The 15967-nt window shown below is 44.3% G+C and overlaps 1 protein-coding gene across 7 annotated transcripts in view; it reads right to left on the bottom strand.

Annotated features, from left to right (window-relative positions):
- Sorcs1 (sortilin related VPS10 domain containing receptor 1) overlaps positions 1-15967 on the bottom strand; it is a 470258-nt gene that overhangs the window by 155935 nt on the left and 298356 nt on the right. For all 7 annotated transcript variants that reach the window (XM_021245560.2, XM_087185724.1, XM_013066085.3 and 4 more), the window contains exon 4: positions 9449-9607. In XM_021245560.2, coding sequence (XP_021101219.2) covers positions 9449-9607 — 159 coding nt within the window. The remainder of the gene's footprint in view (positions 1-9448; positions 9608-15967) is intronic.

The following is a 15967-nucleotide window of genomic DNA, read 5'->3' as shown; positions in this document are numbered from 1 at the left end:
AGCACAGCACAGGGTTGGGGCTCATGCAAAAGGGAGAACAAATTCTGCAGCAACTAAAATGGTTCCACAGAACTTCACCAAGAGCTGCAAGGTCTTGACCATGGCTGGTTAATAAAGAGCATCCACGTCCATCCTGAATCACGCTTCTCAGTGGAAAAGTTATCAGGGATATGACAGACAACCGGTAATGTGTACAGTAGTGCAGAGTTGGCCTATTACAGAGAGGAAAATGGGAATTCACCAAGGCTTTCAAGGTGGGCCTTGGAGGAAAATTAAAGTTTCTAAGCTGGAGGATGCAGAGAAAGAGTGTTCCAGGGGGCTAGGTTACTATGAGCAAATAAAGGGAGCAGGAAAACATAGCATGGCTTTTCTTCTTTGGTCAACAGCAAGAGACTTTCTGTGGGGTGAACAAAGCAAGGTGGTCACCAAAGCTACAAACAGAGCTCAGGATCAGCATGGGCAGTTATTTGTTTGTTTGTTTTTTTCTTTTTGGTACCGGGGATCGAACTCGGGTCCTTGTGCTTGCGAGGCAGGAGGCGGAACCACTGAGCTAAATCCCCGGCCCAGAATGGGCAGTTATAATCTACCAAAAGTTGTAGAGTGCTGATGTGGACTGGATCCAAATATCAGCAAGGTCAAAAGACAAGACAGGCACTGAGGCCGAGCATTCAAGCTCTGCTGATGAAGAGTGAGCAGAAATGATGTCACAGTGCTGGCCCCATTAATCTTCCTTGCAGTGGGATTTATCAAATCTGTCACCGGTCATTCCTCAGCTGTCAATGAAGCCCAACACGTCCCACAGTTGGGCTTGACACTCTGAAGATGGGAGGATTAGACAAATGGAACTGGAACTGGCTAGGAAGGAAAGGTCGACATGTGACAGAGGGGCAGTTTGATTTGGGGAGGCCTCCTAGATCTGGAGGTCTACAGGAAACCAGAAGATGGAATATCGGCCTTAGCAGTTATTAGGGACAAGTGTTAGTGGGTTAGAACACAGCCAGGACTGTCTAACATGTTGCATATGTAGACATAGACCTCTTGTTTCAAAGCCCATCTAGCTACTCAATACCAAAATTGTGCCCGTTCAAATCTTAATCGTGTGTTTAAAAATACTTATTTCTCCTTGTTATTGTAGCTCATTTCTTTCAAATCATTGGGAACAGGTTGATCATTTTGTTCCAGGTAGCAACTGAAAAATAATGACACAACCTGTTTAAACATAGCATCTCTATTGCATGCAGGCCTTCCTTGTTTGCTTATGATGGCATTTCAGCTTGAGAATTTGTTTTATAAACAAGGATTGGGGTTGACATTTAGCAAGCTCCCTGGTTTCCACTCTAATTGCCCGTTTTGTACTTGGATACTTAAATTACTTACATATTCATGAGATTAGTGATGGGCTTTGACACTGGGAAATTTCAAGCACACGAAAATCCTGCCAAAGCTGCCCGGTACGCAGTGCTCAACATATTTGTTATCAACAACTGAGTGTCCTTTTACTTAACCGCAGTGCCATGGGGAGCCACGATGGCATTAGGTAGATAGCAGTGTCTGAAGTGCTTGTGCCTGTGCAGAAGTCATTTGAATATCCACCCCCAGGGGGTGACTTTCAAGGATCCATATGTCTTCTATCTCACTCTTACTTTTTGACATTAAGGAGCTGCTAGGTCTATTGAAAAACAAATAGAATTACTGTGAAGACAAAAGCTTTAATATTTAATGGCTTGTTATTGTAATCAATAATGTTTTCTAAGCACAGCATATTACTTCTTCTTCATTCCATTCATTCTAGTTGAGATAGCTCTTAGCGGTTAACTCAAAAGGCACTCAGCATTGACTTCAGCGCCTGTGCACCCATAGTGACAGACTCCAACTAAGGTCGTCTCTGACAAAGGCAGACTTGCGTCCAGTTCCAGCTTTAGCATTTATGGAATCCTTGCCACGTCCAGCTCTGTGTTCTCGGTTTTACGTGCATTATATCTGCATCCTCGAACAGTCTTCTGAAGGTATGACTGAAGGTACAGCGTAGTTTTGTTTTGTTTGATATTGGGGATCGAACTCAGGACCTTGCACTTGTGAGGGAGGCACGGTACCAGTGAGCTACCTCCCGGCCTGATACATCGTGGTTAAAGGACACACTGCCACCCCCAGGCAGTGGTGAGGCCTGAGCGGCTAGAGGGCCTGCACTCTTAGCACCTTGCTCTCCTGTCGATCAGTGTGAGCATCCATGAAGACTGAGATTTTGAAGATGGTGACATCTTCTCTCTTCCCTTAAGAAAAAGTCATCATTTCCCAGGAAGGTCAAAGAGCATGATGACCATTGCCCCCGTATGACGGTCCAGTCAGAAAAAGAAAATAAAAATTGATTCAAAAGGAAGAAAAATGATTTTTCTTTTTTCAAAAGGAAGCATAGATATAAAGCTCCTTAAATAAAATATAAGGACTTGTAAAGAGAGAGAGAGAAGAAAAGTAAAAACAATTTTTTAAGTGATACAAGTAATTAAAATTCTATCATTGGCTATCGGACACGTTGGGAGTTCATTTTTCTTTTTCTACCAATGTTTTTTAATTTTTTTGATTATTCTGATGGCATTTTATGTTTCATTTTTAATTTTTAATTTTCATCAGTACATGTTTTCAGTACGTAATGATTTCCGGCACTGTAGGGAACTGTGCCACACCGCCCCTACTATCCTGCCAGCATCAGACTCATTTATTTATCTTTCATGTGGTTCTAATTCAAAGTTAGTGTGACAGTTCATCTTGATTGCCAACATTTTGGCTTGAGATGACCTAGAAAACGAGTAAAGCACACCTCTGGGGGTGCCTGTGTGGTCATGGGGCTGTGACCTTGGGAAAATATCTGTGCCCTTTCACTTGGGCTCTTCGCCTTTCAAACACTGTGAGTAGCTTTCTTCTGCCTCATCCTTTTGGCATCAGGCTTCTACCCTGGAGCCGACCAAAAACAGACTCAACCCTCTGAAATCGTGAGCCCAAATAAGCCTCCCCTCCTTTCAGTTTCAAGTGTCAAGTATTTCTCCCAGAAACAAAAAGCTGATTAATACAATTAGTCTGCCTTCATTCCTATAGGTGATTCCAACTGTTCATCTTCAGTGTCTCTGTCATTTGTGGACAGAACCTTGTTTATCAAAATGCATTTCTTCCCTATAAAACACATTTTGGTTTTGCATGCATGTGAAAAGTACGTCACAAAATGTTAATGGTGACTCCAATATGCTGAACATAATATTTTCCAGTTTTTTGGATAAACTGTGATTCATTGGAATTTACAAAAGGTTGGGAATGAAGGGGATTTCCTACATGGCATCATGTGGACTGCTGTCTGGTCGAGCTTCAAAATAAGTGAGAATGTGAATTTGTGAATATTCTAAAACTTCCACAAAACAAAGACTGCCCTGCTTCGTCCTCCCTCCAAAGAACTGGTCATTCATCTGAATGTAATTATTATTTTTTTAAAGCACAAAACAATATACCGTCTCCTGAAATAAAATTGATAGAGAAAAAACACAGATAATGAGAATGATGGAAGGCAAGAGCAAGTGATCTGGGAGGCCAGTGCAGGACAGCCAATGACTTGATTTCCACGGTGTTCCTTTTTAATCTTTGATTTAGCTGTAAACACTAAAAACCAAGAAAACACCACACTGAAAAGGAAGCAGTCTCACACCCTCAAACACACCTGCGGGTCTGGACCCGGTGCACACACTCCCTGGACAGAACGGCAGCCGGAGCTCCACGCCACTCGCTCCCCACTTCTGACTGAGCCTGAGGAGTGTCACAGCCTCGCCCCAGCTCCGGGGTGCTGGCGCAGGACCAGCTGGATCCAGCTCAGCCTGAGCAACTGAGGACTTCACATGAGACCCGGGCTCCATCCCCAGCACTGGAAAAGTAAAGAGAGCTCCTGCCATCAGTCTGCTCCCCAGCCCTGCCTGTGTTGTCCAGTTTTTCTTCCTGCCCGTCTCTGTAGGAACAGGGCTCCTGGGTTACGCGGTCTTAAATGTCCACAGGGTGGGGAGAAGTGGCACCAGGCACAGAGCGAAGCAGCCCCCTGCTGACAGTCAGGGGCAGCGGACCTCCTCCCAGCTGCCGGATGCCAGCCACAGGGACCTCTCCTCAGAGCCTCGCAGCAGCCTGCATGCGAGCAGTGGTCCCGTTGGTTCACAGCACTGCATGCTCCTTTGCAAGTCTCTCCGCCAGGGCAGGCACTAACAAATGCCAAGAGCCAGCACCCAGCATGCTCCGCAGAGCGGAGGTACAGGCATATTTTTGTACTTTTCTCCTGCATTTTTTCCTTACAGTCACATCTGCTCTTTGTTTTCGCTCATTTTAAATGTTTCCCAACACATCATGTTTGGTGAGGTGTTTAAGACAGACTGAGAGATGCCGTTGGAGGCAATGTTTTATAGCACAGTTTGTACACTAGTTTATTGCCAAATCAAAATAAAGATGTGATCTGGCAGACTCCGCTGCTGCTAAGCCTTCCTTGGGTGGTTTCCCGTATCGAGGTGAGAATGTCGGGGAAAATTAGCAATGAAGTAAAGGACGGAGTGTTTCTCTCCTGTCAGGTCCATTTCCAAAAATCAATCAAACAAACAAACAAACAAACAGCAAAAAGCAGAATGTTTGGTTTACCTACCGCTTACGTCACAGAAATAGACAGTATAAAGAAAAAGGAGCAATTTCCTCGCGCTCCTTTAAGGTCATGGAAATCTTCGTATTGTCCAGAGTCATTCACAGTCGGAGGTGTTTTTTATAATCATCATGCCTCGCCTATTTTACTTGCGATTTCTATAATATCTATAACATTCTTTGGGTGGGGCTGTTGAGGGCTGTCTGAAGGCGTTGTCTCACAGAGACCCTGCAGATGTCAAGGAGTCTGGCTCGATTTCTAGCCTAGCTCAGTCCTACTGCAGGGCTTTCGAAGTAACAGGCTGCTTCTTTGACAACTTCAACGGGAAAAGAATCCATGCTTCAGCCTTCAGTCGTTTTGGGGTGCCTCCATAACCACAACCCATTCAAGACAGCATTTAATTCCCGATTGTACTTGTCAAGCTGGACAGGCTGAGGGATGTCTACGTAGCTGGTTCACCTTGATTTCTGAGCAAGTCTGGAGGCTGTCTCTTGAAAGATTCATGTCTGAATCAACACTGAGAAGGCCTACCACCCCCATGTGGGTGCGCATCATCCAATCACTTCAGGAGGCAGAAGGGTGAATTTCTCTCTTCTTGAGGTGAGACATCCAATTCCTCCTGCCCTCACACTTGGACATTTCTAGGTCTTGAGCCTTTGGACTTTGACAAGGACTTAAATCATAAGCTGCAAGCCTGTGCTTGCTTCATTCCAAGGTATCTGGACTTAGATGGAACTGCGGTATTGGATATCGGGTCTTCCAGCTTGCAGATGGTTGATCTTGGTACCGTACTTTCAGCTTTCACAGTTACCTGAGCCATTTATTTCTCATAACACCTCCCCTGCCATAGGTTGTTTTCCTTTGGAAAACCCTACTAACCCAACCCCTTAGTTACTGAGTATAACATCTCTCCTTCTAAGTAAAAACAAAGGGTTAAATTATTAAAGCATCATGATTTTCTGAAATACCACTTTTTTACCCCTAACCTGGCCTCCCATGGAACTGATAGCCAGTAAAACTATTCCAGACCAGATGGGCTGATCAAGGAAAGTCTTTGAGTCCCTTGTAATGCTTACATCAAAAAGCCTCCACTCTCTGCTCAGACGTTCGAGATGAAACACTGTGAGCACTGCAGTCATTCTGGGCTTTTTTGTTTTTGTTTTTGTTTTTTTTGGTACCAGGGATCGAACTCGGGTCCTTGCGCTTGCAAGGCAGGAGGTGGAACCACTGAGCTAAATCCCTGGCCCCGTTCTGGGCTTTTCCAAGTTAGAGATCTAAATTTTGTCCTCAGGACCTCAACTGTCTCATTCACTGAGGTCATGAGGAAGCCATGTCATGGAAGTGAGGGGAAGTGCCTGTGGGTTCACAAGAGTAAAGTCCATCTTAAAAGACAAGGAAGACAGCAGATGTGGGAAGCGAAGAGAAAGACTGCTCCTAAGTAAGTTCCGGAGGAAGTGCCACCTCAACTAGGTGTTTTCTTAGAGATGACACCATCACTTCTGGACACCAGGGTTGATGTGAAACAGCACCGGAAGACTGAATGCTAGCACAGACACTATGATCCCTGCCCATCGGCAGTTCTGCAGCAGTAGCACTAGCAGTTGTCAAGACAAACTGGCAAACAGTACTTCCTTGAAAGAAGAAACACCTCCCCTTCTTGGACAAACACAACTAGAGGTGGGACAACACAGACGGCCCCTCCTGGTGCCCACAGCTGTACCTCCTCAGCCCTAAGAGCCCCACAGTCCATGACGACTGCCAGCTGTCATTCCATGGCACTGACCCTCCCTCAAAAGGGGCCACAGCCCCCTCCACTCGGCTTCAGCAACTCATCCCCCGTTCAGCTCCGTGTGTCCAGCTAGTGCCCCCTTCTCATTCTGGATTCAGGTCTGAGACATGAGACTTCCCAGGTGCCTACTTGCATCATCAGTTTATCTTGTTCCTACCCCAGCTCCAGCTTCATTGAGGAAATGGAGGGACCTGCAGAAAGTCTGGCTCCTATTCACCTCTTCACTTCAAAATACCACCCTTAAAAGTAAGAACCCCGCCAAGTCTCACAAAGGGTTTGCTCCATTCAGAAAATATTCACACATGAAAACCAAGTAGTGGTTTTCCCTTTGAGAAAATTTATTAACCTCTCCAATTTTTGGATCCTTGGCATCCTATAGAATAAAGACTTCTAAGGCTTCTTCTAGTTTTAAAATGTCAGGACTCACTGGGTCTGTGGTCACTGAAGATCACTTTTGGTCCAGATCCCTGGCATTTGATGCCAGAGCAACTGTAGTACCATGCTACCTGCTCTCCCTGCCTTTGACCTTACAATGCCACAATTCATCATTATCCTAACACTGCTTAGCCCTTTAAGTGGTCCCCCACACAGCATTTCAATGACCCATGCTCCTATTTAGGAAAACCAGCTTATTTTGCCCAATTATCAAAAGAGAAAAGCTAATCAATACAGGATTCCAAAAGCGTGTGTATAATTAGCTTGATCAAATTTTAATTTTAGTCAAACCCAAAATTTGGCATCAGTAAACATTTCCCCAACTTTATAGGATTGTTTATAACATTCTTTTTATAAAGCATTCTGCTGCCTGCTCCAACAGGAATCTGCTGTATTTACCCAGGTGCAGGTAAAGTAACTTCACAGGACTCTGGGTTAATAGATGGTTAGATCTCCATCTCCTGAACTTTCAACCGATTTCATGCAATTCATGGAGCCACTCTGATATGTAACCATTGTACATCAGTGAGAATGCTGACCTTTTAGCCTCTCTCGAATTATTCGTGAAAGCATATGTATTAATTTTCTATCTCAAAATAGATTGAAAGCACTTTGTTACAGTTATTTTATACCAGTGTTGCAACCTTCCAGGGTCTACACTGGATGGATGCACAGTCTAATGTGACTTTTGTAAATTACACTGGAAATGCACCTGTGATTCTAATTTTCCATACAACACATTCTGTGGCAAGGAAGCTGACACTGAGTATTGCTCGCTGCAGATGGTTAAGCTGGGGACACGACCCGCTCCACGGAGGTCCACTCTGCCACATGCTTGCAAAAGGCACTCTGTGAAGGCTGGAACACGGAAGGTTACATCTGGGGCATTTCCTCTAGCAGAACTGCAGAGATCCAGGGTTCTCTCTTAGCCAGGCCAATCTGGTCTTCACAGTGCTTCTGGCATCAGGGGAAAAAATTAACCAACTGTTGAACAGAATTCAATAACCCAGAAGAGGAGACGATCAATACTCCCTTTCTGAGCTGCTCAGTGCTCACTTCTGAGAACTAGATGTGCTGTGGCCTGACTCCAGGAACAAAATTGTACATTCTTCTAAAAGAGTAGCCAGGCTGCTCAAGAGGAAAAAACTACTAGTTGTAAATCTTTTCTGGTTTTAGGCTTAATGTGCATTTTATTTGGCAGTAATGAGAGTGTGACTAAAACTCCAATCCTAAAATGTTAATTTGCTTCCTCCAAAATGCTCGTGTCAGTAGAGACCTTGACAATTTGCTTACACCACTCCTGCCTGGAGGGAGAACCCCCTACATGGGTATCAGCCTGTGCACATGTAAGTCCAGGATTTCTTAAATATGTGTAATTTCTAAGACACAATTGCTCTGAGAACTCTCAGAATGAATTCAATGAATAATGCATTTCACAAAGAGCATTCCAATATTTCACCTGTTTGCCTATTTGCTTTTATGGCTACAGTTTTCTCACATTTTCCCAAACACATGCTGTTTTTTATTAAATTTAATTGGCCATTGCTAGTTTTAGATTCTAAGACTGTAACTTCTGAAAGCAGGGGCTATAATTTTGATAGTGCATTTGTAGTACATAGCACATGCCATACAGTATGACATTTATGGGACACACGTGCACACATGTAACAGCATAAACTATTCCGATGTTTTCTTAATGAGTGGGCATTTCCTTCAACCTTACCACCCACAGAAGAAAATGCTGAGATATCTGTTCTGAATGAGGTTACCTGTGCACACGTTATTACTGTTCTCACTTTTAACAAGGCCTTTGTTGGTGTTCCTAACGATGTGGGGTGCATGCTTCCCTCTTAGCGTCTGAGCAAATTTATGGGTCCTTCAGCAAGAAAAGTGACTCAGCCACACACATAAAACAGTCTCAGATTCCATGGAGGCCGGTGGCTCCTGGGAGCCCAAGGCACCCGCTACAGTTTGGATTTCAGTGTCATTGAAAAGTGCATGTGTCGAAGGTTTCAGCCCCAGTGGACTCTAAGGGGTGGCTCTGTGGACTTCGAGGAGGTGAGTTCCCCTGGGAGATCGTGGAGTCACTGGGGAGCCCTGAAGGGCACTGTGAGGCCCTGGCCTGCCCTCTCTCTTGCCTGTTTCCTGGCTGAGGAGGTGAGTGCCTTTGCTCTGCCACGCTGCCTGCCACGGGTGCTGCCTCCGGAGAGGCCCAAAGCATGGGCCACTCAGTCATGAAGCAGCGACTCCAGAATCGTGAGCCAGAGTAAACTTTTCCTCTCCATAAGGTGAATCTCGGGTATTTGTTTTAGTGACAGAAAGCTGTCCAGCACAGAATCCTGTCAACAACGGGCTTAGAAGGTCCTACTTAGTGTCTGTTACTCTGTGTGTTCTTTCAGACAGTCACACGGCTCAAGCACCAAACTGAGCTCCTCTGCTCCCGCCTCCCACCGGCATGGGTTCAGAGAGCTTCTCAAAGCAGAGAGCGGCACTGAAGTGCGATGCAGACACAAGCCACTTGTGGGCCTTTCCCGAGAGCTGTTCACCAGCACACGGAGCCAGGAAGCGCTCACCTTCTGGTCCTGACTGTAGGCCAGAATCCAGTCTTCCTGTTTCGGGTGGAAGAGCAGGCTCTGAATGTAGAAGTTCAGCCGGTACTTCTGATAGGTGGCCCCTTCGTCGGAGCTGATCAATACGCTGCTCTCAATCTCTGGGTCTGTGAGCAGCATGATCTGCGGTAACAAACACGGGGGAAAGAAAACAACAGAAAGCTGAGCTTTGACAGAACTCGAAGATGAGCAGACATTTTGATGAGAGTTAAAGGGCAGGCCGGGAAGGCTCAGCCTAGCAAGGACTCACTGTCCTGTGTTGTCTCCTGTCTGAGACCAAAGTCGCCAAACCATTTTCACCAAGACATTAAAAGCAAAGGAGGATTTTCAAGGAATGAGTAGGAAGCACAGCACTGCTTTCTCTCCTCCTCTTTAGTTTCCTGCCCTGCATGTGTGCTTTTTCCAAATTATTTCCCTAATGTAGCACATTTCCTATTGTCCCTTACCCTGAGCCTCACGCACACTGTGCCTTGTCTATGCACTACTTGGGGACATGAAAGAGCAAGAACGTCACACCTGCTGAGGGAAGGGAGGACACAGAAGAGGATGGACCCCGTTTTGTTCCCTTTGTACCTCACACCCTGTGCTCCAGGACAGCAGTACTGTCTCATGTCCTCCCACCTTCAGCCTGACTTCATGAGTCTTGATCCACAGCCAGGACTCCTGAAACCTTCCCAAGGCAGGGTGCCACAGGCTTTATGCACATCTCACTGCCTTTATCGCCTCCTGAAGCACTGTCACTTTATTATTTATGCTGCTTCTTGTCGACATGGCCTCTACCAGAACCCGAGCTCCACGAGAATAGCAGGCAGCGTGCGTCTGCTTCTTCACACGTATTTTCCCAACAGCCACACTCAGGTCCAGCGTGCAGTACACAGCCACTAAATATCGCACAAATAAATGAATAATTGACTGAATGAATAAAAAGAGTTTTCAGAGTAGTCCTGTGGACTCAGGAAAAGCAATCTGTGAAGACAGGAATGGAAGTTCCACAGAAAGGGTTGCTGGACGTCCTTCAGTCCATATGAGTTATAAATATGTGAAAACTCTTAGGTTGCAGATGCTTTGCACTCTTCCATGGTGATGACCACTCCTGGCCAGAGCACTGTGAACAGAAGGGCTGCTGGCCTGAACACTGGACCTTGTTCTTTTATTTCATGCCTGCAGGAATGTGTGGTGCAGCACAGCACCTCATTCTCCATTCTCCCTGGGTCTCCCTTTGCTCTGTTCATGGGCACACTTAATATCTCCAGATAGTGGCCTTAATGCTATCCACTGACTTCTTCCCCATCAACTTATTAACTGCCACTCTCTGAGTTTGGCTCGGAGAAGCATGAATGATGTGTTTAATGTGTGGTTATATGAAGAGAAATTACTGCAGCCCAGAGTTTAAAGATTACCAGTAGAGGATGCAGCAGTTATAGGACAAAGAGAGAGAGGGGCTATGACACAGATGAGTGGAGCGCAGGCTGATACACGAGGGCTCCTAGGATTTGGAGGCAATCAACCGAGACTTCAGAATAGTCAGTGTCATCCTTGAAAGTGGGGGCCTGTCACCACGGGCGGTGTGAGTGCTGGCCACCAGGCACGCTCTGCCTGACACCTGATCATTTTATCCAGGACAAATTTAAGGTTCCCTGCAGTTCGTCCAACCTGTGCTTGAAGAAGACAAGGGGAAGCCATGGGATGAGAGGAACACGAGGGCTGGCAGGTGTACTTGGGACAGGACAGGAAGCACAGAGGGAACTGGAGACGAACCGTAGCGCATTCCAGTGAAGACACTGCCCACCACCCATGAATCCTCAGAGCTCTGCATCCCTCTGTCTCACACCGACCCAGCAGAGAGCTTCCCGCACAGCATGAGTGACAAGGAGGTCATGTGCTCAGCACAAACTCACGCGCTTTCATTAAAATCTGGTGTATGTATTAAGCAAGGACGTCTAGACTACTAAATCCATGGAAGTATTTCCAGGTGGTTTCACATTTATGGCACATAAAAACTCATTTTTCAAACAACAAATAAGCCACTAAATGAGCATATTGCTTTGTGTTTCTAGCCACAGTTAACAATAATGTGTAACAACCTTTTGCAGTATTTCCAAATGTAATTTCCATGATAACAGGAAGAGGCTCGATTTTATGGGGTAACTACTGTCTCAGGCAAGGCAATGCTTTTCCCCTTCTGATTTTGTAGGTCTCTGTTAACCAGAATACTGCTTTCTTCTCTTCCCATGAGAATAAATTTCATACCTGCTTGTCCTGGCAGACTATATCATAAAAATAAAATTAAAAGTAGGTGTACAGAATGTCCCCAAATCAAATTCATTTATATTTATTTTTAAAAACATATTTATGACACTCCTTTATACTCTATGTCATCAGACTGTATAAGATATTTTGCATCCTGGTGACACTGAGTGAAAGTAGTTGAATAATGCAACTATTTTTGAAAATCCAGCTACTTAATATTATATAAAAAAAATGCTTTTAGGTGGCTTTGGAGGGATGAGAATAGGCAAAACAAAATTCTGCCTTTCCTATACAGCATTCATCTGAAACCCTCCATTTGAAAATCTGCCATTCTGGAAATGATGAAAAAGTGCAGGAAACTTCAGCGCCAGCGTGACAGGTATATCTGTACTGCAAACATTCCCGAGGTTCTTCTTGTAACATTCTGCTCAGATTTGCTCAAAACAAACGGGACAATACGGATTCATTTTTTTTCAGCCATTTTCCATTGGGCAAACAACTTTTCAAGACCTCTAGTAGAATTCAAAACAAAAGAAAAATTGATTCTTTCTAACTCTGTCAGGTTAAACATTTAGCAAGATCTAAATAGAAAGGGCTTGGCCTACGTGGGGAAAATAACAAATGTATTTCTGTCTTTAGATACATGTAGTGTATTTTTGTAAATGAATAAGTCAAATCTTCTCAAGGTGTTCTACAGGGTTATGTTTTCAAAATGGTAAATGCAAGGTAGTAACCACTCTTCAAAGATGACAGATAACATCTTTTAAACAATGGCCAGTCCTCAGTGTTTCTGCCAGATTAGGGTGGCTCTCTACCCGCTGTGCCTCTTGCTATGCCTTCACCTAAGTGATGTTTTGCTGCATTTTTTCCTCTATTCTGCAGCATGATCTAAGTGTGAGTTTGAAAGGACTCTGGAAAAGGCACCAACCCAAGCCCTGCACATTTCCTACGGTAAACTGTCTCAAAGCAGAGGTCCCTGCCCGGAACAAAACCTTGTTCCTTAGCAGGCCCACATATCTTTGTCAGTGAATACATGAATAAAAGAAAGAGAAAACCCTTTCATTCCCACTTCGTTCTGAACGCAGCCAGGGACCCTGCAACACTGAGAGTCCAAGTCCTCTTGGATAAATTCGTACTGTTCTACTTGGAAATGGGGAGAGTAAAGCCAAGAGGGGGACATGACATTTAAGAGCAGCAATTAGCTCTGCTCAGACCAGCCCAGAGGTGCTGAGAACCGCTCTTTCTGTGCCTTGGAGGTACTGGACAATGGTGGTAGTTGTGAACCCAGACAATCAAAACATTGTCGTACAGGGCCAGGGATTTAGCTCAGTGGTTCTGGCGCCTGTCTTGCAAGCACAAGGTCTTGAGTTCAATCCCCAGTACCAAAAAAAGTTGTCATACAATGGAGAACAACTGATTACAACAGGTATAATATCCTGAACAAAGCAGTGCATTAGCAGTATCAGTAGCGTCTAACACAGCCTAGCAACTGACAAACTGTGGTCCCTATTAGTTTGGAACATTTAACCATATTAGCAAGCTCTAGCGTGGTAAAACAAAATCCAACATAAACTAGGAGCTTGTATGTAGTGAGGTACCCTTTGGCAGAGTGATTTTATCCTGGAGGAGGGAAATTTAAGAGGTATAGGAGACAAAACAGAGAAATAAGTGAGGAGAAATATAGTAGAGGCAAGGCTGGAGGGCAAAGGATGATTACCCCGGCTTTGGGAAACTGGAGGAGAGGGCAGGAGATAAAGCACAAGGGAGGAAGCAAAGGAATACTGAAGCAAGCCAGGAAGATAGGAGACACTGTTCACTCCCATGAAAATATCATAAAGTCAAGAGAAGCGGAAAAATGGAAACAAAGCTTTTGAAAACAAGGAGGGGAGGGGACTGGGAGAAAAAGAGGACTTAAGAAACACCATGTACAGGTACAAATTTCCTTAGATGGATGTGATCTTTATTTCTATTTAAATTGTACCCATAAAATTAATTTAAAAAAATACGATTCTGCAGTGAATATTCCTGCCTGTGACCTGGAGGGCAGCAGATGCGAGCTGACAGCGTCCTCAGTGAGCTGTTTTCTATAATCAATAGGGGGGCCCAGCACCTGCCCTCACCACCATGCAGGTACTTCGCTCCACTGCGGGAGACGGGACAACTTGATCTGCTTTTCTTGAAGTGATAAATGAACATGAAATGCAATTTATAGATTTTAGATAAGTCACTTCTCTCTTTTTTTGGTACTACTCCTTCTGACAGTTCAGTGTCATCAGAAATTAAATATGGCTTCACTCCCTTTAACTTGGTCCAGATTCAGCAGACAGCTACATGACGCAATTGTACAAATGTTGCCAGACAGCTTCCTGACCCTCCCAGGTGTCTGCTGCGGAACTTCTCTTGAAAGAAATGCTCCCCTGATTTTGTTTTGCAGATTCTTTTCCTAGGTATGTTGTTCTTGGAACTGCTCCATGGACCTGCTTAGATGGGGCAGAGTTAGTAAGGGGCACTTAGCCATCTTTGTGCGTATACTTTTCCCCACAATATCTTTGGTCCTCAGGCAAAAAATATTTATTTTATGTTTTATTCAATATTTGTTAGCTAATTTGTCTGTTCTTTGTCATTCCCATACTGGGATCAAGCAGAGGCAATGTAGGGCTGCTGCAGATATCTCTCTCGTTTTCCTCAAGGATTAATTCAGGTCCCTTTGTCCAAATCACAGGTGCATAATACATGCTTTTCATAATGACCATGATAATGACAAAGAATAACTCCAAAAGCAGCATTTGAACATTCTAGCTATCTACCTACTTTATTCAAACCAATATATTTCTCTCTATAAACAAACTAAGAGGCTATTTGTAAACTTCTGGAATCAACATTAAAACCAAACCAAACAAAATGTAACCAGAGGAGGAAGTCATCTGATGGCCAATGTGGGTGGAAAAGCTGCCTATTCCCAATGTGGTCTGAGCTTTTATCCTTCCCAGATGAGCTGAAGGTGAGAACAGCAAGTGATCAGTAAGTGTGGGAGGACAGTGTTACACGTGTTAGTTAGGATCTCAGAATGACACATGGAAGGAAAATTACAGAAGTGTAGCATGTGAGCATGACAGGAAGGTGAATGAAAGTTTTAATCAGGTATACAAGACCTACACAGTGAAATCCCTTGTTGTAAATCCCAGCCTACCAAGTCAGTGGAGCCTACCTAATGTACCGTCTTTGTTCATTAGCCCAAAATAGTGTCCTGCAATACTGAGAGAGGGAGAGACCATTTGGGCAACAGACCGTCTTCCTCATGACCTGAGAAGTGACTCAGTGAAACTGCTGGAAAAGTTTGGCTTTGTATTCTAAGGAGTTTACTTTGACTCTACTTTTAAACTGCCTTTATTTTTCTTTGTCATGAGGACCCAAAGACTTGGACATTTTATGAAGAGAAAAACACAATTTTTAATGAACACCTAAGTTAATTTGTGCATATGTGTCTTGACTTGCTTGTCAGGAGAACTATTTCTTAACTTTTGTTTTAATAATGAAAATTCAAGAGCCAGGGATTTAGCTCAGTGGTTCTACTGCCTGCCTCACAAGTGCAAGGTCCCAAGTTCGATCTCTGGTACCAAAAAAAAAAAACCCCACGAAAATTTATTCAATCAAAACTATTTTGTATAAAGAGTACATAGAGGGCAAATAAGTTCACCAGAAATGACAACATATAAGTTACGCTCCTTGGAAGCCAATCCAAGAAAGACGGTTTATAGGAAATCTTTGTACATTTCTCTTGGGACCACTGTATACAGTCCTCTCCTGTGAGCAGTTTACTTATTCCAGAATTAAATGGAGCATTTCATGTATAACTCTGATTCCACCGTTGCTGGGGCAGTGATCCTGGAGACAGGAAGTGTGTGCTGTACACAGGCAGAGCGCATGCACGCCTGAGCATGGGTGTATAACAGATGCAGGTTCTGGAGGCACAGCTGTGACCACACCCTACACCTGATCCCAGTCTGTGTCTTCAAGCATGTATACCCCTGTCCCTGGAGAGGGGGAAGAGAATGTGTTTATGCCATGGGAAGAAGGAAAAACAAATCTTTCCATTCTCTCACTGAAGAAAATACGGGACTTGGGTGCAAAGACCCAGCCCTGTATCCCTTATTCCACTTTGAATATTTCACAGCACACAATCTACTTTTGAGCCTCAGTTTTCTCACTGAAGGTAGACACTGTCTACAGGTT

Source organism: Heterocephalus glaber, unplaced genomic scaffold, assembly GCF_053883595.1.
Source record: "Heterocephalus glaber isolate CG9 unplaced genomic scaffold, H.glaber_assembly_v1.0 deba00001498, whole genome shotgun sequence".
Taxonomy (NCBI): domain Eukaryota; kingdom Metazoa; phylum Chordata; class Mammalia; order Rodentia; family Bathyergidae; genus Heterocephalus; species Heterocephalus glaber.
The sequence above is the reverse complement of the archived record's forward strand: the minus strand, read 5'-3'. Positions and strand labels throughout refer to the sequence as shown.